The 24553-nt window shown below is 43.0% G+C and overlaps 1 protein-coding gene across 1 annotated transcript in view; it reads left to right on the top strand.

Annotated features, from left to right (window-relative positions):
* Window positions 1-24107, top strand: part of ncapd3 (non-SMC condensin II complex, subunit D3) — a 51393-nt gene extending 27286 nt beyond the window's left edge. The window contains exons 21-35 of the mRNA XM_083764386.1: window positions 240-354; window positions 460-537; window positions 1312-1550; window positions 3165-3244; window positions 3949-4086; window positions 5777-5910; window positions 14421-14641; window positions 17334-17444; window positions 18486-18629; window positions 19348-19424; window positions 19774-19856; window positions 20448-20492; window positions 20936-20998; window positions 22366-22417; window positions 23968-24107. Of these exons, the coding sequence (XP_083620512.1) occupies window positions 240-354; window positions 460-537; window positions 1312-1550; window positions 3165-3244; window positions 3949-4086; window positions 5777-5910; window positions 14421-14641; window positions 17334-17444; window positions 18486-18629; window positions 19348-19424; window positions 19774-19856; window positions 20448-20492; window positions 20936-20998; window positions 22366-22417; window positions 23968-24040 (1653 nt within the window). The 3' untranslated portion in view covers window positions 24041-24107. The remainder of the gene's footprint in view (window positions 1-239; window positions 355-459; window positions 538-1311; window positions 1551-3164; window positions 3245-3948; window positions 4087-5776; window positions 5911-14420; window positions 14642-17333; window positions 17445-18485; window positions 18630-19347; window positions 19425-19773; window positions 19857-20447; window positions 20493-20935; window positions 20999-22365; window positions 22418-23967) is intronic.
* Window positions 24108-24553: the final 446 nt, after the last annotated feature.

Here is a 24553-nt window from a genome sequence, read left to right as displayed (position 1 = left end):
CACGTACGAGTGGTTGCACCACCGCGTTCATGCACGGCACTACACACACCAATTTCTTCTCTGTGTCGTTCCAATTTCATGCATGCGCACACCACTCGTGCTCATGACTACACACGGGTACACGGACATTAACACAGGTACACAGGTACACGGACATTGCTGCTTGTAGGAGTGGTTGCACCACTCAAAAAAAGCAGACAAAATGGAGTGCGATAAGCGATTGTTGTCGGTTTCCACAGGTGAAGCACCTCCACACGCTGGGTGTAGCTTCTCTTCACTGTCCCTCCAGGACCAACAAGAAGATTGTTCTCCTGGTGGAGTCCATCGTCAGCACCCGCAATAACTCACAGCCAGGTAGGGAGGGCTCCTTTTTTTTACAATTGTTTAATTGGTTTTATTTTGGTTTTATTGTTCAGCCCTAGTTTTTGTTGTTTGTTGATGATGATGTTGTGTTGTCAGGCTTCGAAGATTCTGTCTCGAACTTCAATCCAAAGTGTCTTCCTACAAAGGTCCGAGCTCATGGAGTCATCACTCTAGGTACAATGCATCTGTGTCTGTCTGTCCGTCTCTATATTGGTCTATCTCTACCTTTCTCTCTAATTGTCTCTCTACCTGTCTCTCTGCATTATTTCTATTAGAGTGACTTGTCGTTTTTGAGGGGCGCTAGCCCCTCCTAATTATATATATGGCTTTAATGTTTGTTTAAGAAAACGCCATAGACAATAAAGAGAAAAGTTTTGAGGACTTAAACAAACATTAGCACCCGTTGCTTGAACAAACATGTTGTAATTGATGCTGTAAGATGAGAGTGCCCCTCACTTCACACACGGGTGTGATTGTTTTCTTTTATCTGTCTATTTTTTATTTATGTGTCATTTTTAGTCAATTATATATATAATATAACATATGATCTATCCACCCGACAGACGATAATGCAAGGGATAATGTATGATACGGCGGTGGCAGTTGAAAAATAAAGACGTTGATGTTTAAACACCTATACAATTGCTTATTTTCACATTTGAGGGGGGTGAAGGAAGGAAGACAGGTTCTCAATCAAACGCAATTCACGTGTGCTGCAGTTGACTGATTGCGTGCACTGTGAGAATAAATGGGCTTCAAAATAAAAGCAATGCGGTTTTAGTCCCACCCATGAGGTAATTCGAAAGTATATTTTCAAATTATCAAGTAATCCTTCGTGGGGGCCGGTCAGAGTCAGCGGCCCGTGTGTGTGTGTCTAAAATGCCACGGATGCTTTCCCGGTTTCAATGGGTCAATCGATGAACTCCCCCCCCCCCCCCCCCTCCTCAGGTAAGTTCTGCCTCCAGAACGAGGAGCTGACCAGGAGGCACCTCCCGGCGTTCAGCATGGAGCTGGAGACGGGCGAGGACGTGTGCGTGCGGAACAACGTGCTGGTCGTCCTGAGCGACCTGTGCGTCCGCTACACCAACATGGTGGACCGCTACGTCCCCAACATCTCCGCCGGCATCCGAGACCCCGAGCCCATCGTCCGAGAGCACAGTCTCACCGTGCTCACCAGCCTGCTGCAGGTACACGCACACACACACTGCGAAATCCATCCCAGGAAATAACTATAGTTTATCCCTTTTTTTTATTTTTTATTATTGAACAGACAAGAAAAACAACAAACAAGACTATACGGAAAGAAACAGAAAAGACTAAAAGATAAAAAGTAAAAGAAAAAAGGCTGCATTTTCCATATTACAAAAAAAACATTCAATGAAATCCTATTGCAATATCGCTAGGCTGAGAGAAGAGATTCCACTTTTCCCACTTTGTATAGAATTTATCCTCTTGTAGTCTTAAGTATGAATGTTAGAGTTTATCCCATTTTGACCTGAGATGAGATTCTAAAAAATGTCTTCTACATCTTGATGGTTTGTCAGTGGTTCTTTGATTTTTCAAAAAAATAGCAGACCTACAAGCTCGTGGCGCGCCACTCGGTGGCGCGCCACGAGCTTGTAGATCTGCTATTTTTCCAATAGCTAAAGTATTAACATAATGCTTAGTTAAAGGTATATTCAGTGATTTCACTCAAAAAACCTTAGGTTTCGTTTTTGGCTGTGGGACCCAGCCTTTCGTCCAATCAGGATAGAGAGTCAAAAACGAAACCTAAGGTTTTTTTGACCCCCAGGGGTTAACTGGGGACAGGGAGGAACTCCTTATATGGCCAGCACACTCTATAGTAGGGAGGATTATCACAACAAAACAAAAAAATAAGTGATATTTGAATTAAGTGAAATCACTGAATATACCTTTAAAACACCAAAAGGGGTTAATCTCTATTAACCCATTTTGACCTGAGATCAGATTATAAAAAATGTCTTCTACATCCCGACGGTTTTCTGAAAAAGCTACGTTTCTATGTCAGTCGTTCTTCGGTTTTTCCAAAAAAAAATAGCAGACCTACAAGCTCGTGGCGCGCCACTCGGTGGCGCGCTACGAGCTTGTAGATCTGCTATTTTTCAATAGCTAAAGTATAACATAATGCTTACACCAAAAGGGGTTAATCTCTATTATGAAAGTAACCCTAGTATTTATAACAACAAGCAAGATGGCTTACTACGGGGGTCAGTGACATCCATGCTTCTTCGGTAAGCACGGAATGCACACGTTTCGCTAGAAGACTGTATACGTAGGTGGTTATCAAGACTTAAAACGCGGCATTCGTGCCCAAGAACCACCTGGCCACCTGTGTCCCGGTGGAATTGGTGGCTTTCTGTCCGCCCCCCCTTTTGCCTCTGAGGAGGAGGACAGTAGGAGGCATAACCTGTGCCCGGTATGAGGGTCCTGAGGGTGTATAATATGGACAAGACTGCAGACACGAGAAAGACGACTCAAGTTGTTTGTCTCGTGGAGCCCCCAGGACTTTGGGGAAGTCTATTTCGAAGACGCGTGTCTCCCAATGGATAGTGGAGGCCATAGAGTGGTCATACTCTAGTAAGGGTCTGCCCCGTCCTCAAATTGAGTCTCCGCTGGTATTCAAATGATTGGCTCAGGGATTGTGACAAAGACAAAGTCTCCATGAATTCAAGGCTTCATTGGGTGAACAATTGATTAGAAAATAAGTAATTGTTACAGTAGGCTGAACTACTCCTTTAACTCGGAAGAGTGTACAAATGGAACCGTGGTGTGTTTTACAGGAGGAGTACATCAAGTGGAAAGGCTCGCTGTTCTTTCGTTTCATGGTGGCGTTGGTGGATCCTGTTCCAACCATCTCAAGGTGACCGTTACTAATTAATAATACAATCAAACACTCATTGAAATAGATGTTGTGAGATGGAGGATGACTGATTTATGCAGTCACACCTGGCCTGAGTCAAACTAGAGAACTGGACTCAGAGCTGGGTGTGGCTGCGCACCTGATGTGCATGGACTTGATCAGGCGCCAAATGTGACCTAGCTGGTCACAGCCCAGGGCACGGAAGGACACAGACGCGGTCAATAATATATAGCACAAATAATAGGCAAAATATAACACTTTCCCTCTATCTGTGACTGTGATCAGCTCCTCACACACACACACACACACACACACACACACACACACACACACACACACACACACACACACAGAGGGTAAAAAACGTGTAAAAACGGCCATTATGACAGCCTCAACGCCCACCAAAACACATTTTAGTCGATTAAATCAACTGTAGATTTAGTCGACTAAAATCTCATGGCATTTAGTCGACTGAAACTAGACTAAAACACTAAAACATTCCGGGTGACTAAAATGTGACTAAAACTGAATGGAAGCCATTCAAGAGAGACTATGACTAGAACTAAAATCAAAATGTGCTGCCAAAACCAACACTGGTAGCCTATACTATAGTGAGACCCAGGATTATACTTCCAGTAGAGCTATACCTACCTGTGACTGGTTGAGCTATACCTACCTGTGACTGGTTGTCTTTGTCTTCCCAGTCTGTGCGAGTACTGTCTGCTCCACCGGCTCCTGAAGAAGTGTCCGGTCATGTTCTCCCAGCATTTCATCGAGTGCGTCTTCCACTTCAACTCTTACAGCAAACACAAGACCTACAACAAGTTCTACCAAACTGAACGGTAGGTAATATGACACCTTCACACCCACAATACAATCCTCCAATCAAGTCAGATTTAGGCCTGACCTCGAAATTTAAAATAAATCTTCTAAATCCTCCAGTTTTCTGAAATGGATATTTTCACGATTTTTCAAAAAATAGCAGACCTACAAGCTCGTAGCGCGCCACCGAGTGGCGCGCTACGAGCTTGTAGGTCTGCTATTTTTCAATGGCTAAATTATAACATAATGTTTAAAACACCAAAAGGGGTTCCCGCCCAAAAATGGGTTAATAAAGAAAAACAACTCATCTGCCAAAGTGGTATACAGATTATAACTATAATGATCAACAGAGAGAGAGACATACAAATACATTATTAAAAGGAAACCATAAAATCTTTAGCCATTATCGGTGAATACATCAGAGCCTGGACATAAAAGATTGAATGGAGGAAGCGGATCTGACGGGATTGGGGAATGCATTTCCACTAGTGTTCCACTGTCTAGACCAGGGGTTTTCAACTGATTGTGAACCAGGGACCACCATGGACCCTGACTTTGAATCAACCTGGGGACCACCACCCTGACTTAGAATCAACCTGGGGACCACTATTGTGTTGGGTGGGGAGATGGGCTAAGATTAGTGCTTTTGTAAATTAATCCATCCCATGTGTATACATCCCACTGTTTCTCAACCGGTAAAATGTCCTAATAATAACTCAACCAGACAATCCGGTGCACTTCCCCCTTCTTGAGATTCTAACTCCCTTTTTCTGTTGAATTTCTTGAACTCCAACTTGTAAATGACTACATGGATGGACTCATCATAGGTCACCAGGTCATTCAGTTCACGGTTTCTCAACTAGTGGAAAGAACATTTAAAACAAATCAACAAATCCTACATTACTAAATGCATGGTCAGGGACCACATGCAATACCTCCACGGACCACCAGTGGTCCACGGACCACCTGTTGAAAACCCATGGTCTAGACGGCAAAGGCGCATTCGATTCAATTCAAAGGAGCTTTATTGGCATGAGAAAACAAACATTTAATTGCCAAAGCAAGTGCAATACAATAAAAACAGAGTTAGGTTTAGTGCTGGGGACGGCTGACCTGAGTCAGCTGACCTGTCGAGGTGCCTCAGGTCAGCTGACTTGGGGTCAGCTGACCTGAGGCACCTGGAGGAGATATCCACACTTTTCCTGGGCTGTGTGTGTGCTCCAGTTCCTGTTGATTTCATTGGATATCATTGGTCATCTGACCAGTTTCATTGGCTTTCATTGGATCAAATCGACAGGAACTGGAGCACACACAGCCCAGGAAAAGTGTGGATAGTTGGAGGGGTTAAAAGATGAGCAGTGTAGAAGGGGACCAGCCCATTTGAAGGCTATAAACAAAAGGAATCTTAAAATGGATTATTTAACTGTATGGCAGCCAGTGTAGAGGGGTCAGGTAGCGGTGATAGGCTCCCTCTTTTAGACCTTTTGCTGAACAGTTGCAGGCGGGATTGCATGGGAAGGAACCCCTCAGAAGTCTTTAAGTGTGTGTTTGACCGTGTTGTTTCAGAGAGGAGGCCCTGTTCTCCCTGAAGGGACCCCTCAGAAGTCTTTAAGTGTGTGTTTGACCGTGTTGTTTCAGAGAGGAGGCCCTGTTCTCCCTGAAGGGACCCCTCAGAAGTCTTTAAGTGTGTGTTTGACCGTGTTGTTTCAGAGAGGAGGCCCTGTTCTCCCTGAAGGGACCTCGGAACAGAAACAAACGTTTCCAGATCTACCGCTTCCTCCTGCAGCACTCCGACAACGTCCAGCGCTTCAACATCTACAGCAAGATAAACGACTCTGTCCTGGGTAAACACGCACACACACACACACACACACACACACACACACACACACACACACGCACACACACACACACACACACACACACAATGCCCATTAACAGTGTCCTGTCCTCAGTCTGTGTGTACTGTGTCCTCAATATACTGTGTTCTCATAATGTGTGTACTGTGTCCTCAGTATACTGTGTTCTCATAATGTTCATAATATACTGTGTTCTCATAATGTTCATAAGTTCAAACTAGAAGCGATGACAATGATGCCTGCAAGTCATTTTGAATGGAAGCCGACAACATTTTGAGTTTAGAAATACAGAAATATTCAAAAATGGATGTACAATGTTCGTGCCACGCTGTGAGCTTGTAGATCTGCTATTTTAGAGCACCACCGTTCTAAATCCTCAGAAGTTAAAAAGAAAAGAAAAATCACACCCGTGTGAAGTGAGGGGCGCTCTTATCATACATCCTCTCGTCCGGCCAATGAGAATTTGCGTCCTCACCTTCATCTTCAATGTTTGTGTTTATACAAACACGCAAAACGGTCCATTCTTTGCCAATGTCATTTTAAAGCCTGTGCATGCGCTCACGCACACACACACACACACACACACACACACACACACACACACACACACACACACACACGACATGGGAGGGGCTAGCGCCCCTCAACAATTACAAAGACTGGATACACTGGTGTCTCTTCGAGTCAGTTAACTTGAAACGTTTGTCACATTGTTTACAGTTGTATGTTTTGTTTTTTCTCCAGTGTGGATACGCAGGTGTGTCTTAAGACTACATAACTGACTAAAACTCTTGTCACACTGTTTACAGTGGTATGGTTTTTCTCCAGTGTGGCTACGCAGGTGTACCTCTAGATGACCTAACTGACTGAAACTCTTGTCACACTCTTTACAGTGGTATGGTCTTTCTCCAGTATGGATACGCTGGTGTGTCCTCAAGTGACCTGACGCACTGAAACTCTTGTCACACTCTTTACAGTGGTATGGTCTTTCTCCAGTATGGATAAGCTGGTGTGTCTTCAAGTGACCTGACACACTGAAACTCTTGTCACACTCTTTACAGTGGTATGGTCTTTCCCCAGTGTGGAGACGCTGATGTTTCTTCAAGTCACCTGACGCACTGAAACTCTTGTCACACTCTTTACAGTGGTATGGTCTTTCTCCAGTATGTATACGCTGATGTTTCTTCAAGTTACTTGACACACTGAAACTATTGTCACAATCTTTACAGTGGTATGGTCTTTCCCCAGTGTGGACACGCTGATGTTTCTTCAAGTCACCTGACACAATGAAACTCTTGTCACACTCTTTACAGTGGTATGGTCTTTCCCCAGTGTGGAGACGCTGATGTCTCTTCAAGTCACCTGACACACTGAAACTCTTGTCACAATCTTTACAGTGGTATGGTCTTTCTCCAGTATGGATACGCTGGTGTGTCTTCAAGTGACCTGACACACTGAAACTCTTGTCACACTCTTTACAGTGGTATGGTCTTTCTCCAGTATGGATACGCTGATGTTTCTTCAAGTTACCTGACACACTGAAACTCTTGTCACACTCTTTACAGTGGTATGGTCTTTCTCCAGTATGGATTCGCTGATGTATCCTCAGACTACCCATGTCACTGAAACTCGTGTCACACTGTTTACAGTGGTATGGTTTTTCTCCAGTGTGGAGACGCTGATGTCTCTTCAAGTCACCTGACACACTGAAACTCTTGTCACAATCTTTACAGTGGTATGGTCTTTCTCCAGTATGGATACGCTGGTGTGTCTTCAAGTGACCTGACACACTGAAACTCTTGTCACACTCTTTACAGTGGTATGGTCTTTCTCCAGTATGGATACGCTGATGTTTCTTCAAGTTACCTGACACACTGAAACTCTTGTCACACTCTTTACAGTGGTATGGTCTTTCTCCAGTATGGATTCGCTGATGTATCCTCAGACTACCCGTGTCACACTGTTTACAGTGGTATGGTTTACAATTTACAATTTACAATTTAGGCATTTAGCAGACGCTCTTAATCCAGAGCGACTTACATTTAGGCAAGAACAAAAGCATGGGAATACATCACATAAAAGCATTTATCATGAAACATGCGTAAGCTAAGAAGGTAACAGTGGAATATCTATATGATGAAACTATACATACACTATACATAATAAACTATACATATTCACTACTATGCTATACATATGTACTATGGCGTGCTATGACTATATACAATACAATTATAGTGCTGTCTACATAACATGCTATAAGTCTAAGTCAAATGCTATCTAAGCCAACAGAAATTCTATCTAAGGGGTTAGGGTAAGTGCTATGGGCCATGATGGAGTCTGAAAAGGTGGGTTTTCAGGCTACGGCGGAAGATTGGGAGTGATGCTGCAGTTCTGACTGCAATGGGAAGTGCATTCCACAGTTTTGGAGCCAGAAGGGAGAAGAGTTTGGGACGTGTGGAGCGTTGTCCCGGCTACGCAGGTGTACCTCTAGATTACCTAACTGACTGAAACTCGTGTCACACTGTTTACAGTGGTATGGTTTCTCTCCAGTGTGGAGACGCAGGTGTGCCTCTAGATGACCTAACTGACTGAAACTCTTGTCACATTGTTTACAGTGGTATGGTTTCTCTCCAGTGTGGAGATGCAGGTGTGCCTTTAGATTACCTAACTGACTGAAACTCTGGTCACACTGTTGACAGTCGTATGTCTTTTCTCCAGTGTGGACACGCTGGTGTGTCTTCAGATTATTTGGCTGATTGAAACTCTTATCACACCGTTTACACATGTGGGTCTTCTTCCCTGTGTAACTCGGCCGATTTGTCTTCACTTCTCCCGCCAGAGCTACATTCTTGGTAAACTGTTGACGACCGTTGGATTCATGCTCATCCGTCTCTCTTTGGTTCTGGCTGGCGCTACAGAGCAGTTTATTCGCTGACGGGGCTGGTGAATGGATGTGCTCGTTCCTCTGCGTTTGGCCGTAGAGGTCGATGTGGCGCCTCTTCATGGGTTCACGGAGATGGGTGGAGGCACAGGCATGTGGACACTGAGAACGGGAGACCCGAATCTGGAACGATTGTGGCTCACTCATCGTCAAATGGACTGTGACGCGAGTGAGAGTTCTAGGTTCCTCTGTTGGTGTTGGACAATAGTCTATTTGTATTATATATCCCTCTTCTACGTTTCTCTCTTCACTCACTCACGCTGTGTCCCAAAGAAACTCCTATACTACACAACGAGATGAGTGAAAGTCTAAAGTCAATTCGCACGATATTTATGCTGACCAGGAGCTCGGGTCCTGACAGAGAGCACACAACACAAACTGTTGCCGTGCCAGCGTAGACATTCACATTTGCGCAGGCTGTCCATTTGCGAGCGACGCGCTCCTATACTACGACATCACCACTATCACACCCGTGTGAAGTGAGGGGCGCCCTTATCATACAAAAACTCAAAACTGTCCATTCATTGCCAATGTCATTTTACACACACACACACACACACACACACACACACACGACATGGGAGGGGTTAGTGCCCCTCAACAATTACAAAGACTGGATACACTGGTGTCTCTTCGAGTCAGTTAACTTGAAACGTTTGTCACATTGTTTACAGTTGTATGTTTTTTTTTCACCAGTGTGGCTATGCAGGTGTGTCTTAAGACTACATAACTGACTAAAACTCTTGTCACACTGCTTACAGTGGTATGGTTTTTCTCCAGTGTGGCTACACTGGTGTACCTCTAGATTACCTAACTGACTGAAACTCTTGTCACACTCTTTACAGTGGTATGGTCTTTCTCCAGTATGGATACGCTGGTGTGTCCTCAAGTGACCTGACACACTGAAACTCTTGTCACACTCTTTACAGTGGTATGGTCTTTCCCCAGTGTGGAGCCGCTGATGTTTCTTCAAGTCACCTGACGCACTGAAACTCTTGTCACACTCTTTACAGTGGTATGGTCTTTCCCCAGTGTGGACACGCTGATGTTTCTTCAAGTCACCTGACACACTGAAACTCTTGTCACACTCTTTACAGTGGTATGGTCTTTCCCCAGTGTGGAGACGCTGATGTCTCTTCAAGTCACCTGACACACTGAAACTCTTGTCACAATCTTTACAGTGGTATGGTCTTTCTCCAGTATGGATACGCTGGTGTGTCTTCAAGTGACCTGACACAATGAAACTCTTGTCACACTCTTTACAGTGGTATGGTCTTTCTCCAGTATGGATACGCTGATGTTTCTTCAAGTTACCTGACACACTGAAACTCTTGTCACACTCTTTACAGTGGTATGGTCTTTCTCCAGTATGGATGTATCCTCAGACTACCCATGTCACTGAAACTCGTGTCACACTATTTACAGTGGTATGGTTTTTCTCCAGTGTGGAGACGCAGGTGTGCCTTTAGATTACCTAACTGACTAAAACTCTGGTCACACTGTTGACAGTCGTATGTATGGCTTTTCTCCAGTGTGGACACGCTGGTGTGTCTTCAGATTATTTGGCCGATTGAAACTCTTATCACACCGTTTACACATGTGGGTCTTCTTTCCTGTGTAACCCGGCCGATTTGTTTTCACTTCTCCCGCCAGAGCTACATTCTTCGTAAACTGTTGACGACCGTTGGATTCATGCTCATCCGTCTCTCTTTGTTTCTGGCTGGCTACACAGAGCAGTTTATTCGCTGACAGGGCTGGTGAATGGATGTGCTCGTTCCTCTGCGTTTGGCCGTAGAGGTCGATGTGGCTCCTCTTCATGGGTTCACGGAGATGGGTGGAGGCACATGCAGTTGGACGCTGAGAACGGGAGACCCGAATCTGGAACGATTGTGGCTCACTCCTTGCTTCCATCGTCAAATGGACTGTGACGTGAGTGAGAGTTCTAGGTTCCTCTGTTGGTGTTGGACAATAGTCTTTTTGTACTATATCCCTCTTCTACGTTTCTCTCTTCACTCACTCACGCCGTGTGCCAAAGAAACTCCTATAGTACACAACGAGATGAGTGAAAGTCTAAAAAGACAATTCGCACGATATTTATGCTGACCGGGAGCTCAGGTCCTAACGGAGCGCACAACATAAACTGTTGCCGTGCCAGCGTAGACATTAAGATTTGCGCAGGCTGTCCATTTGCGAGCGACGCTCCTATACTACGACATCACCACTATGACATCACCGATATGACATCACCACCAATGACTGCAGAGATCCACACGGTGATCCACATCTCTGAACAGTTCATCTCAGGCTCTTATCATCGTACTGTACATCATCATGCATCATCTCATACTGGCCAATCATAATATTTTACGTCATATTCGGTGGACATTTGACCTAATTTCTCCTTTCATTGTCCATGGCAAATATGAGACGTGTGGGGACAAGATGACGTACATTTTCCCTTTGTCAATGGTATTTAATGTTTGTGTAGCGGACAAAAGCTGTATATAGGAGTGCTAGCAGCCCTCAAAATAACATAATGTCGCTATATAAACTCGGCAACAAACTGTTTGGAAACTTTACTTTGGTCGCTTATTTTTCCTTATTACTCACATGCTTGTAGATCTGCTATTTTAGAGCACCACCGTTCTAAATCCTCAGAGGTTTAAAAAAGAAAAATCACACCCGTGTGAAGTGAGGGGCGCTCTTATCATACATCATCTCGTCCGGCCAATGAGAATTTGCGTCCTCACCTTCATCTTCAATGTTTGTGTTTACATAAACACGCAAAACGGTCCATTCATTGCCAATGTCATTGTAAAGCCTGTGCATGCGCTCACGCACACACACACACACACACACACACACACACACACACACACACACACACACACACACACACACACACACACACACACACACACACACACACACACACACACAGTACATGGGAGGGGCTAGCGCCCCTCAACAATTACAAAGACTGGATACACTGGTGTCTCTTCGAGTCAGTTAACTTGAAACGTTTGTCATTGTTTACAGTTGTATGTTTTTATTTCTCCAGTGTGGCTACGCAGGTGTGTCTTAAGACTACGTAACTGACTAAAATTCTTGTCACACTGTTTACAGTGGTATGGTTTTTCTCCAGTGTGGCTACGCAGGTGTACCTCTAGATTACCTAACTGACTGAAACTCGTGTCACACTGTTTACAGTGGTATGGTTTTTCTCCAGTGTGGCTACGCAGGTGTACCTCTAGATTACCTAACTGACTGAAACTCGTGTCACACTGTTTACAGTGGTATGGTCTTTCTCCAGTATGGATTCGCTGATGTATCCTCAGATTACCCATGTCACTGAAACTCTTGTCACACTCTTTACAGTGGTATGGTCTTTCTCCAGTGTGGAGACGCTGATGTTTCTTCAAGTTACCTGACACACTGAAACTCTTGTCACACTCTTTACAGTGGTATGGTCTTTCTCCAGTATGGATACGCTGGTGTGTCTTCAAGTTACCTGACTTACTGAAACTCTTGTCACACTCTTTACAGTGGTATGGTCTTTCTCCAGTATGGATACGCTGGTGTGTCTTCAAGTGACCTGACACACTGAAACTCTTGTCATACTGTTTACAGTGGTATGGTTTTTCTCCAGTGTGGAGACGCATGTGTGCCTTTAGATTACCTAACTGACTAAAACTCTGATCACACTGTTGACAAGCGTATGGCTTTTCTCCAGTGTGGACACGCTGGTGTGTCTTCAGATTCTTTGGCCGATTGAAACTCTTATCACACCGTTTACACATGTGGGTCTTCTTTCCTGTGTAACTCGGCCGATTTGTCTTCACTTCTCCCGCCAGAGCTACATTCTTGGTAAACTGTTGCCGACCGTTGGATTCATGCTCATCCGTCTCTCTTTGGTTCTGGCTGGCGCTACAGAGCAGTTTATTCGCTGACGGGGCTGGTGAATGGATGTGCTCGTTCCTCTGCGTTTGGCCGTAGAGGTCGATGTGGCTCATCTTCATGGGTTCACGGAGATGGGTGGAGGCACGGGCATGTGGACGCTGAGAACGGGAGACCCGAATCTGGAACGATTGTGGCTCACTCCTCGCTTCCATCGTCAAATGGACTGTGACATGAGTGAGAGTTCTAGGTTCCTCTGTTGGTGTTGGACAATAGTCTTTTTGTACTATATATCCCTGTTCTACGTTTCTCTCTTCACTCACTCACACCGTGTCCCGAAGAAACTCCTATAGTACACAACGAGATGAGTGAAAGTCTAAAAAGACAATTTGCACGATATTTATGCTGACCGGGAGCTCAGGTCCTGACGGAGCGCACAACATAAACTGTTGCCGTGCCAGCGTAGACATTCAGATTTGCGCAGGCTGTCCATTTACGAGCGACGCTCCTATACTATGACATCACCACCAATGACGGCAGAGATCCACACGGTGATCCACATCTCTGAACAGTTCATCTCAGGCTCTTATCATCGTACTGTACATCATCATGCATCATCTCATACTGGCCAATCATATTTTACGTCATATTTGGCGGACATTTGACCTAATTTCTCCTTTCATTGTCCATGGCAAATATGAGACCTGTGGGGACAAGATGACGTACATTTTCCCTTTGTCAATGGTATTTAATGTTTGTGTTGCGGACAAAGGCTGTATATAGGAGGGCTAGCAGCCCTCAAAATAACATAATGTCGCTATATAAACTCGGCTACAAACTGTTTGGAAACTTTACTTTGGTCGCTTATTTTTCCTTATTACTGTGGGAGAGTGCACGGTTATTTTTCCTTATTACTGTGGGAGAGTGCACGGTTATTTTTCCTTATTACTGTGGGAGAGTGCACGGTTATTTGTCCTTATTACCGTGGGAGAGTGCACGGTTATTTGTCCTTATTACTGTGGGAGAGTGCACGGTTATTTGTCCTTATTACTGTGGGAGAGTGCACGGTTATTTGTCCTTATTACCGTGGGAGAGTGCACGGTTATTTGTCCTTATTACTGTGGGAGAGTGCACGGTTATTTGTCCTTATTACCGTGGGAGAGTGCACGGTTATTTGTCCTTATTACTGTGGGAGAGTGCACGGTTATTTGGCCTTATTACCGTGGGAGAGTGCACGGTTATTTGTCCTTATTACTGTGGGAGAGTGCACGGTTATTTGTCCTTATTACCGTGGGAGTGCACGGTTATTTTTCCTTATTACTGTGGGAGAGTGCACGGTTATTTTTCCTTATTACTGTGGGAGAGTGCAATCATCCAATCCTATAAGCATCTCAAAACGGGTGAATACCAACCATTTGCCATGTTTAGCTACCCACACGTTTAGTCTCGTTGTAAATGTGACTAAATCATTGATAAAAAAACGACGTAAAATACAATACCAATTGGCATTATTAAAGGGGAGAAATAACTGACCAAAGTTATGTTTCTGAACTTTTTGTGACTGACAGATTGTTTCCTGATTTTTAAAAATCCAAACCAAATGGATATCAAAGTCAAACCGCCCAATGATCATTCTCGTGTCCTCTCTCACCAGTGCCTTTTGCGGAGGAGGAGCTGGCTCTGGACGCGGACGGCGCTGACCTCCTGTCGGAGATGTTCGCCGTGCTGAGCCTGGAGGAGATGAGGCTCCACTCCATGTTCTCCTCTGTGGACCCCGCCGCTGCCGCCAGGGGAGAGGAGGGGGCGGGGGACGAGGACGCCAACATGGCCACCCAGGCCGTGGTGCGGGCCGCGCAGAACAAACTGCTGTCACGGGTAAATACTATCGGCCCGTTCACCGTTCACCAGTGGTGGTGGGTGACTACTTTTTCCAGGAAGTGCGCTATAAAAATAGCAAGAAAACATGCACTCGTGTGGCTCGTCAGTCATGTTTTTCTAGCGTCTGTGGTGACTGTGTGTTAAACATAGACTGTAAAGAAATATGGACAGCGCGTTCGCCGGGTCTGATATGGACTTAAAATGAAGCCAGTCAGTCCTTGTACTGTAAATCGCCATCTTTCTAGATCCGTTTTGGCCCAGCTGGCCCATTGGCTGGCCCAGACAACGAGGCAGGACTTAACCCCTTCTTCTTATTTGGTTTTTATTTTGACTCGAGCGGGGGGTGGCTCCCGTTCATAGACTGTAACGGTAGCCACGCCCCTCAGAACATACGCGACTTTATGGTAATTTTTTTCATAAATGGAACCATAATTTTCCAAAAAGAATATTATGACATGAGAAATGAGACTTTAAACTAGTGACTGGAAGCAGAAAGTATTCATGACCATGTTTATTAAAGTAATACAGTCTAGGTGAAGTTGGGCCCAAATACATTGACCTCTATGGGGATATGGGTTTTTTTGGGCCCAATGACAGCGCCACAACAGGAAGTCCCGATTTCCTTAGTGGCTTCACAAAATATCTGTCTCACTGCCCCCCTGGTGTTAAACTATATGTCAAACTGTGTTGTGATGTGTATGCTGCCCCCAAGTGGTTTGTGGCGTGCATAACATGGATCGCACATATTTCGCGACCCAGTGGCTTCCTATCGTTTTGTATTGAAGACATGTGGACTGCAATGCATTACGCAGAAAGTCAAGGGCTTACAGATGAACGCGCACCAACACGTGACACTCTGTAACCGATCGGAAACGTTATACACAACGTAAACAACATTTCATGGCAGCATATAATACAACATGGCAGCATAATACAACTTTTAATCACTGCCTTTGGTTAGTGGTTACTTATAATATAATATTTATGTTTCTGGATTGCTAATTTTAAATAAATTACAGGCTGCAGAATTCGTTTCTCAGTCATTCTTATTCACCCAACTTGAGACGAGATTCTACAAAAATGTATTTTTGACAGTTTTCTGAAAAACATTCAGAAGAATATTTGAGTTTTTTTTTTTTTTTTTGCTGTTTATTTTAATATTAGTAAATCTTTGAATATATATATATTCTTTAATGTTTAAAAACATTAAATAAAAAAAACAACAGCTAAAGTTGAAAATAATAGTTAAAAGTGGTTAAAAACATTAAATAAAAAACCCAACAGCTAAAGTTGAAAATAATAGTTAAAAGTGGTTAAAAGCTAAGTTGACATACAGTAGCTGCGTTTCACCAGGCAATCAATTAGTATTTCATACAGCTTTGTCCAAAAAATCCAAACTAACCCTTTTAAGGGCTCCATTTCATTCATTGCACAATACTATGTGCAACAAATTATATCAAGCTCAGGCTGAACTGAAAGGAGGATTTAAGGACTTTTTGTTTTAAACCCATTCTGGGCGGGAACCCCTTTTGGTGGTGGCATTGTATTATGCTTTAGGTATTGAAAAATAGCAGATCTACAAGCTCATAGCGTGCCATGGAGTGGTGCGCTATGAGCTTGTAGGTCTGCTATTTTTTTTAAATCGAAGAACGACTGACATAGAAACATGGCTTTTTCAGCAATCTGTCAGGATGTAGAAGACATTTTTAGAATCTGATCTCGGGTCAGAATTGGTTAAGCACTGATGTATTCCTATAAATCCCACGGTTGCCCTCGCCTGGGATCGACCCTGATTCGCTGCGCTCTGTGGATTTGTAATTGTCACTTCGCAAATCCACGGAACGCAGCCAATCGGGCTGCATCTCGTGCTACGATTACCCATATTCGCAACATTCAGGTTAACCCATTCAGGCCTGACGTCGAAATTAAAAAAAAAAGTTTTCTAAATCATGACAATTCTCTGAAAGATTTGAGGCACATTTTAATGATTTTTCTAAAATGGCAGACCTACAAGCTCGTAGCGCGCCACTCGGTGGTGTGCTATGAGCTTGTAGATCTGCTATTTTTCAATAGCTAAATTATAACATAATGTTTAAAACACCAAAAGGGGTACCCGCCCAAAATGGGGTAGACACATAATGGCATGATGATTAGGTTGGCACGTTTCCTATTAATAATGACGATGACTCAATCACCCTTGTTGATATTCTAACTCCCTTTTCTGTGGAAAATGTCTTGACCTCGGACTTCCCAGTAAATTACAACATTGACGCATTTTCCACGGATCAATGGACAAAAGGTTTAGTGCTCTGTTCTGTGGAAGAAAATACAAGATCCTCACTTTGCTACATTTACTAAATGCATGGTAAGGGAAGTTGGGAACGCATGGAATGCCTTCATGGACCACCAGCGGAACAGGCCTTTTGTATAACCATCTTATTTGTTGTCTGGTAGAAGGTTGTGTGTGTGTGTGTGTGTGTGTGTGTGTGTGTGTGTGTGTGTGTGTGTGTGTGTGTGTGTGTGTGTGTGTGTGTGTGTGTGTGTGTGTGTGTGTGTGTGTGTGTGTGTGTGTGTGTGTGTGTGTGTGTGTGTGTGTGTGTGTGTGTGTGTGTGTGTGTGTGTGTGTGTGTGTGTGTGTGTCCAGTGACGGTCGTCTAACCTACATTATTTTTATGATGGTGGTCAACAGCTGCAGAAGAAGGCGTTCATGGAGAACATCATGCCCGTCATCATCGAATTGAAGAATCTAATGGAACAGAAGCGCTCCCCCGTCCTCCGAGACCTCATGTCCTACCTCCAGGTAATGAGTCCATGTGTCCTCTGGAGATTTGGGCCTCCTGTAGTTTGAATGGATGTTGGAGTAAGTAGACCATGGATTAGACGCATCCATTTATATTTCACCCATTTTGACCTGAGATCAGATTCTAAAAAATGTCTTCTACATCCTGACAAGTTTTCTGAAAAAGCTATGCTTCTATGTCGGTCGTTCTTCGATTTTTCAAAAAATAGCAGACCGACAAGCTCGTAGCATTTTTCAATAGCTAAAGCATAACATGATGCCAACACCAAAAGTTTTTCCCGCCCCAAAATGGGTTAAAGTGAGGGGCACTCTTATCATCATACATCACATTCCATGCTCAACCAATCAAATCATCACAGATGTCATTCCAGCCAATCACAATTTGCGTCTTCACTTTTCCGTCCTCCTTTTTTGTCTTCAATGTTCGTGTGTACACAAACCCCAAAATCTGGCCATAGGATGGGCTAGCGCCCCTCAAAAAAGAAAACGTCATGCATATATCCCCAATCTGAACTTTGGGCAGGTGCTGAGCAACAAACGGTAAATGGAGGAAAATTCAGTATACACCCCCACACCAGTGTTGTTTTAAATGAAAACTAAGCTACAGTATGGTGACTAAAACTAAGACTAAATATACTGACGATTTCGTCAACAAATAAAAACTAGACTAAAATGTTAGGAAGGGACTAGTGGACGAGAGATCCAGTACAAGTCATTTTACACTTGGTTGCAAGTGTAAAATCAGTCATTACGGCGGCATCAAGGCCTGCCAAAATGCATTTTAGTCGACTAAATCAACTGTAGATTTAGTCGACTAAAATCTTATGATATTTAGTCGACTAAAACTAGACTAACACTAAGACATTCCATGTGACTAAAAAGTGACTGAAACTAAATTTCACAAAGAAATTGAAGAGACTAAAACTAAATCTGCTGCCCAAAACAACACTGCCCCACACTGAGGGCTCATAAAAGATGCCACTATTATATTAAAGCTATCATCCATTCAGTACTGAACATGGTCTCCTCCTCATCCCTCAGGTGAACATGAAGGAGCTGCGAGATGAGATGAAGCAGTTCTTCTCTGCAGATCAGCAGCTGATGTCGGAGCTGGAGTACAACCTGAAGATGAGCGAGAAGGAGAACCAGGCTGCTCCACCTGGCTGTGACCTAACCCCTTCCCCGGTGAGTGCACACACACACACACACAAACGTAACGCATTCTGACATCCTGACAGTTTTCCATTCTGACCTGAGATCAGATTCTAAAAATGTCTTCTACATCCTGACAGTTTTCTGAAAAAGCTATGTTTCTATGTCGGTCGTTCTTCGATTTTTCAAAAATAGCAGACCTACAAGCTCGTAGCGCGCCACTCGGTGGCGCGCTACGAGCTTGTAGATCTGCTATTTTTCAATAGCTAAAGCACGACATGATGCTAACACCAAAAATGGGTTCCCGCCCAAAATGGGTTAAGTACAGATTCTGTGGAACTGTACTTTACTATTATTTGAATATTTTCTTTTATACTTATTACTCTTACTCAAGTACATTTCCCAAGGCATATTATTTTACTTTTACTCGAGCAAATTTCCAGGAAGGCTGTACAGTACTGAGTACTTTTAGGTCGGCTGTTTTGTTGAGGGGCGCTACGCCTACAATGTCTGGGTTTTCAGACATGATGCTATTTGTAGCAGCCAGTGTTTTTTGGCAGCAAATTTCTATTTTAGTTTTAGTCATAGTCTCTTGAATATAGTTTTCACTTAGTTTCAGTCACATTTTAGTCAACCGGAATGTTTTAGTGTTAGTTTAGTTTTAGTCGGAACGACTCTTAACCTGAGCCATTATCTGAAAGCCAGTGTTCTCGCTTTACCCTCATAACTCTACCCTGCATTTCCTCTCCAGGCTCCCAACGTGCTCGCCACGCTTCCGGGTTTCGCCACACCACAGCCCTTAAGACCTCGACAGACGCAACAAAATCGGTACTGGTAAACGTTTGATATCCTACTTAATTAATGAACACATCATATTTAGAGGTTCAAGGTTGTACTTTATCGTTACATCAATGGATAATTATGCATTTTATTTTATCTTGGCTAATGTCCACAATTGCCAGTCAGGACAGACAGTTTCCTTCTCGATGTCCCTAGTACAAATCTACGCACCATGGGGGACCGGGCATTCTCCTCGGCAGCACCGTGCCCGTGAAACAGCCTTTCTATCGATTTAAGGGCACCACCAGCCCCCGGACTCTTTTACAACAGGCCTAAAAAGCTTATTTTTTTATTTTGGAAGGCCTTTTTGTGTTAAATTGTTTGTCTTTAATTCCAGGCGTTTCTCCCTTCCGGCACATCTGGAGGAAGCGAAGCGGAAGGAAGCTCTCGATGAATCGACCAGGAGAAGTGATGTTACAGGTACTGTTGTCGTCTCTGTCATTGTCATGACAACCAGGTACTGCCGTCTGTCTGTCCGTCATGACAATTTGCTGCGTACGGTTCCGTTCCGTCCCCAGTGTAGCCCGGCCGCAACACCAAAATGTCGTTGACCGTTAACATTAAACGGTGCTTGCCTTTCCAGTAATTAAATAAATTGTTAAACATGGCACGCCACCCTGTCTACCTAGCAGAACTTTAGACTCCTGTGAGGGACAAACCAGTTGCTAATTGCTATTGTTAGGGGAATGAACATCGCAACAGGAGGCTGCATATCGTTGTCGGGCAGAAACATTGTATCTCCATATTTCAACTTTTGAGCGGTGCTAACAGCTGCAATGTGTGCGTTGTCAATTTGCGCATGTCATTTTGTGTATTTTATCTAATGATAGTGTATGCATTGCGCATGTAATTTTGTGTATTTTATCATTTTTATCTAATGATAGTGTATGTATTGTAAGTAATTATTGAGTGCATGTTTGAAAATAATTGTGTTAAGTTATGTTTCCGGTGCTCGACGAGTATGAAATGACAATGTTTCCAGGTTCACTGAAATGATCCATTTTCTTACAGTAATGTCCAAAGGAGCAGCACTCAGAGCCATCAGCACACCTGCCGGTAGGTCATAATTAACCGTCAACACTCCATGTGGTCAGGAGAAAACCCCCGATCTGTCATGTCAAAGTTATATTGTCAATCACAATAATCCTGTGAATGAGTGGGACTTTAGCATTCTGTATGTTTTCATAATGTCTGTTTTCATGTTGACGTGGTAGCATCACAATCGTCCGAGATGCAGTCGGAAAGCTTGACAGGCGTGTAGTTCAGATCATAACGAAGGTTAAAGTTCAAAGAACTACGGAGTACTGTGGGGGTTCTGTTTCACCAAACTCCCTTCTCTTGTCGTGCACCAAACTGGCGTCACGGGCACAGCTGGTGTTATCCTATCACAAGATGGAAATGTATTAATGATGCGTGATAGCTGGGGAAGAAAAAAAAGAAACTACCAACAACCGTAGTATTAGTGATTATTAATACTTGAACCCTGCTATGTGTTTCAGCTGGATGCTCTGATGTGACGTTTGGTGAAGGATTCAGCGCCATCTTGAGTGACATAAACTCCAGTAAGATTCCTGTCGCATACTCACAGTACACGTGATGTTCTTAACCCATAATTCTGACCTGAGATCAGATTCTAAAAATGTCTTCTACATCCTGACAGTTTTCCATTCTGACCTGAGATCAGATTCTAAAAATGTCTTCTACATCCTGACAGTTTTCCATTCTGACCTGAGATCAGATTCTAAAAATGTCTTCTACATCCTGACAGTTTTCCATTCTGACCTGAGATCAGATTCTAAAAATGTCTTCTATGTCAGTCGCTCTTCGATTTTTCAAAAATAGCAGACCTACAAGCTCGTAGCACGCCACTCGGTGGCGCGCTATGAGCTTGTAGATCTGCTATTTTTCAATAGCTAAAGCATAACATAGTGCTAACACCAAAATGGGTTCCCGCCCAGAATGGGTTAACCCATAATTCTACAAAATGTCTTCTAAATCTAAAGCAGTTTTCTGGAAGAAAAAAAACGTATGTTGCTATAACAGTGGTTCTTTAACCTTCTCATGTCCAAGGACCAATATTTGAGTTAAAAATGTTGATTTTACAAATTATAGAATTTAGAAATCAAAAAAAAAAAGAAAAAACAGAGCCCTCTGCTGTTTGTTTCCTTGAATTGTTTCCTGATATCCTTGAATCGGTAGCATCGCTCGGGAATCTGTTCTTGAGAGATTAACAAGCTCATAGCGCGATGCGTTTTTCAGATTCTTTAACATGCTGACTGCCATGAATGGAGATCTGTCTTTTAATGCTTTATATTAATTCAGTTCAGTGAGATCACGCTATTCTCTGTGTCTAGGAGATGAACCGGAAAGTGGTCGGTCTGTCAGTAAAAAGGTCGACTTGAATAATAGCCAAAGTCTTAACACCCTTTTTATCTCAGATTCTAATGTCAGATTCCGATTCTAATCAAAACGAGCTTTATTTACTTTTGATTACAGTTGCGAATATCATGCCTCGGGTGGTCCGATCCTCTCGCGAGATTGTCTTATAAAGAAAAACTGTCATATGCTTTGCAAATGTGTAAGCTCTCTATAGTACTGTTCCAGTCAATGGCCTGAATATGCAGTAATACAAATTAAACATGACTTGCAGTCGATTGACTGAACGTGGTTTCTGCATGGTTAACCCATTCTGAACGGGAACCCATTTTGGTGTTGGCATCATGTTATGCTTTAGCTATTTTTGAAAAATCGAAGAACTACTGACATTTTTAGAATCTGATCTCAGGTCAGAATGGGTTAATCAGACCAGTGTGTGTCCAGTGGAAACCCCGTATGAATCTGATCTCAGGTCAGAATGGGTTAACATGCAAGTAAGCATCAGTAGCAGATGCTATGGGCAGGTTGTAAAACACTCTCCTCCTTAAAACAGGTTCAGCAGACACTGAGGGAAGTCCATCCCTAAACCTGCGCCAAGACCAGCAGTAAGTGGCAGTTATGTTGTCTTTATGCCTGTTAGGGGTGGTTTTATACTGACCTCAGACCAGCATTAAGTATCACTTAATATGTAGTCTTTGCCTGTTAGCATTGGTTTTATACTGACATCCAGACCAGCATTAAGTATCACTTAATATGTAGTCTTTGCCTGTTAGCGTTGGTTTTATACTGACCTCAGACCAGCATTAAGTATCACTTAATATGTAGTCTTTGCCTGTTAGCATTGGTTTTGTACTGACCTCAGACCAGCAGTAAGTATCTTAAAGCTGTGCTTTTCATGCTAATCTGTATTTGGCCCTGGACTCTCAGAAGAGAACGTTTGTGTTTCTCAAAAATATTCAACATTTATTCAAAATGATTCACTTTGAAGATTATTTTCTTTTTACATCTGCTATTTTTGAGGGGCGCTATCCTCTCAACGTCTGGCTTTCAGATATGAGAGAGGCTGTAGTTTTTAATTGGCTTGGAATCGCAATTGATGATGTCACTGGTAGGCAGGTTTCTGAACCGTCCGCACAGCACCAATGAGATGCAGATCGAGTAGATAGACAAACATTGTGGCATCTTTATGGATTAAAGTTCTCAGTCACCACAACTGACTTCAGTCATTATATTCAATGGAAGCCAGCATGTTTTTCTATATAATATAGAAGCATGTTGCACAGCAAAAAATAGCCAATCTACAAGCTCTCAATGTGTCTCATTCTATTTTAGGTTAACAAAATAATAAGAATAATAGAGCATTTGAAGTGGCCAAACTAGCAATATGTTCATAAGCATTTTCCAAATTTCATAAAAGCAAAGGTTAAAGCCTCAATCTGGTGATTTCTTTATTACTAAAACATCATCTTACATATTGTGTCAATTGTTTAGGAATCCGTGCGGGTGGGGTTTCTGTTTCATGTTAGGACTTGGCCAAATGGCCATCAGTGTTGTTTTTGGCAGCAAATTTCTATTTTAGTTTGTCTCTTGAATAGTTTTCACTTAGTTTTAGTCACATTTTATTCACCTGGAATGTTCTAGTTTTTAGTCTAGTTTTAGTCGACTAAATGTCATACGATTTTAGTCGACTAAATCTACAGTTGATTTAGTCTACTAAAATGTGTTTTGACAGGCCTTGATGACGTTGTAATGACATATTTTACACTTTGGTTGCATACTGAAAATAGCAGATCTACAATCTACGCGTCGCGCAATCCAGCATAAAACTGGATCTCTTGTCCACTAGTCCATTCCTAACATTTTTGTCTAGTTTTTATTTATTGGCGAAATTGTCAGTATATTTAGTCTTAGTTTTAGTCATCATAGATTCGTTTTTATTTAGTTTTAGTCAGTGAAAAAAGGTAGTCGACGAACATTTTTCGTTTTAGTCGACGAAAACAACACTGATGGCCATACAAACATTTTCAGTCTTGATATTTTAATTTTGCTTTATTCCGTGCATCTTTAATCGTCATTATTATAGTGAAGACCAATTATTAGAAAATGAGGTTGAAAACGGGCTCCGTTAAGTAACAAACGTTTCCTTGTTCTCCAGAGCTCAAGAGCCGAGGCTGTGGAACGTCCAATCTCCTCTAAGGCAGACCAAACAGAGGAGAAGAAAACATTAAACCACATTGACACCTAGCATACTGGGGGAAAACGTTCTGCTGTTATACTCTCCTATTCTGTATATCTATTCTTTTTTTTTCCTTCTAATTAATAAAATTATTTCATGCATGGTATTATATGAATGGAGTCCTTTTCAGTTCTCTCTACAGCAGCTGTCATTCAGGAGCACACAGGAATCAGGAGTCATTCTCAGAGTTAACTCTTTAAAGGACCACTTCACTTCACTTTTCAACATTGCTTGTTTGTGCTTTACTTGTTAAGGCTCATACATAGTCTGGATTTTCGGTGGATAGGTGACCACCGAACTACAACATGACGTCACGAGCCGCGGTGAAGAGCAAACCACCGCCACCGCTCCAGCCCTTCTCTCTGTTTTTACTCACCACCGCTCAACGTTATTTCAGCTCCGGTGGTCAGCTCACCACCGGAGCGGTGGTCACCTCACCACCGAAAATCCAAACTATGAATAGGCCTTTAAAGATTGAGTGCTGTGGATTTTTCCCCCAACCCTA

Source organism: Protomyctophum parallelum (genome assembly GCF_964188405.1).
Source record: "Protomyctophum parallelum genome assembly, chromosome: 5".
Taxonomy (NCBI): Eukaryota; Metazoa; Chordata; class Actinopteri; order Myctophiformes; family Myctophidae; genus Protomyctophum; species Protomyctophum parallelum.
The sequence above is the reverse complement of the archived record's forward strand: the minus strand, read 5'-3'. Positions and strand labels throughout refer to the sequence as shown.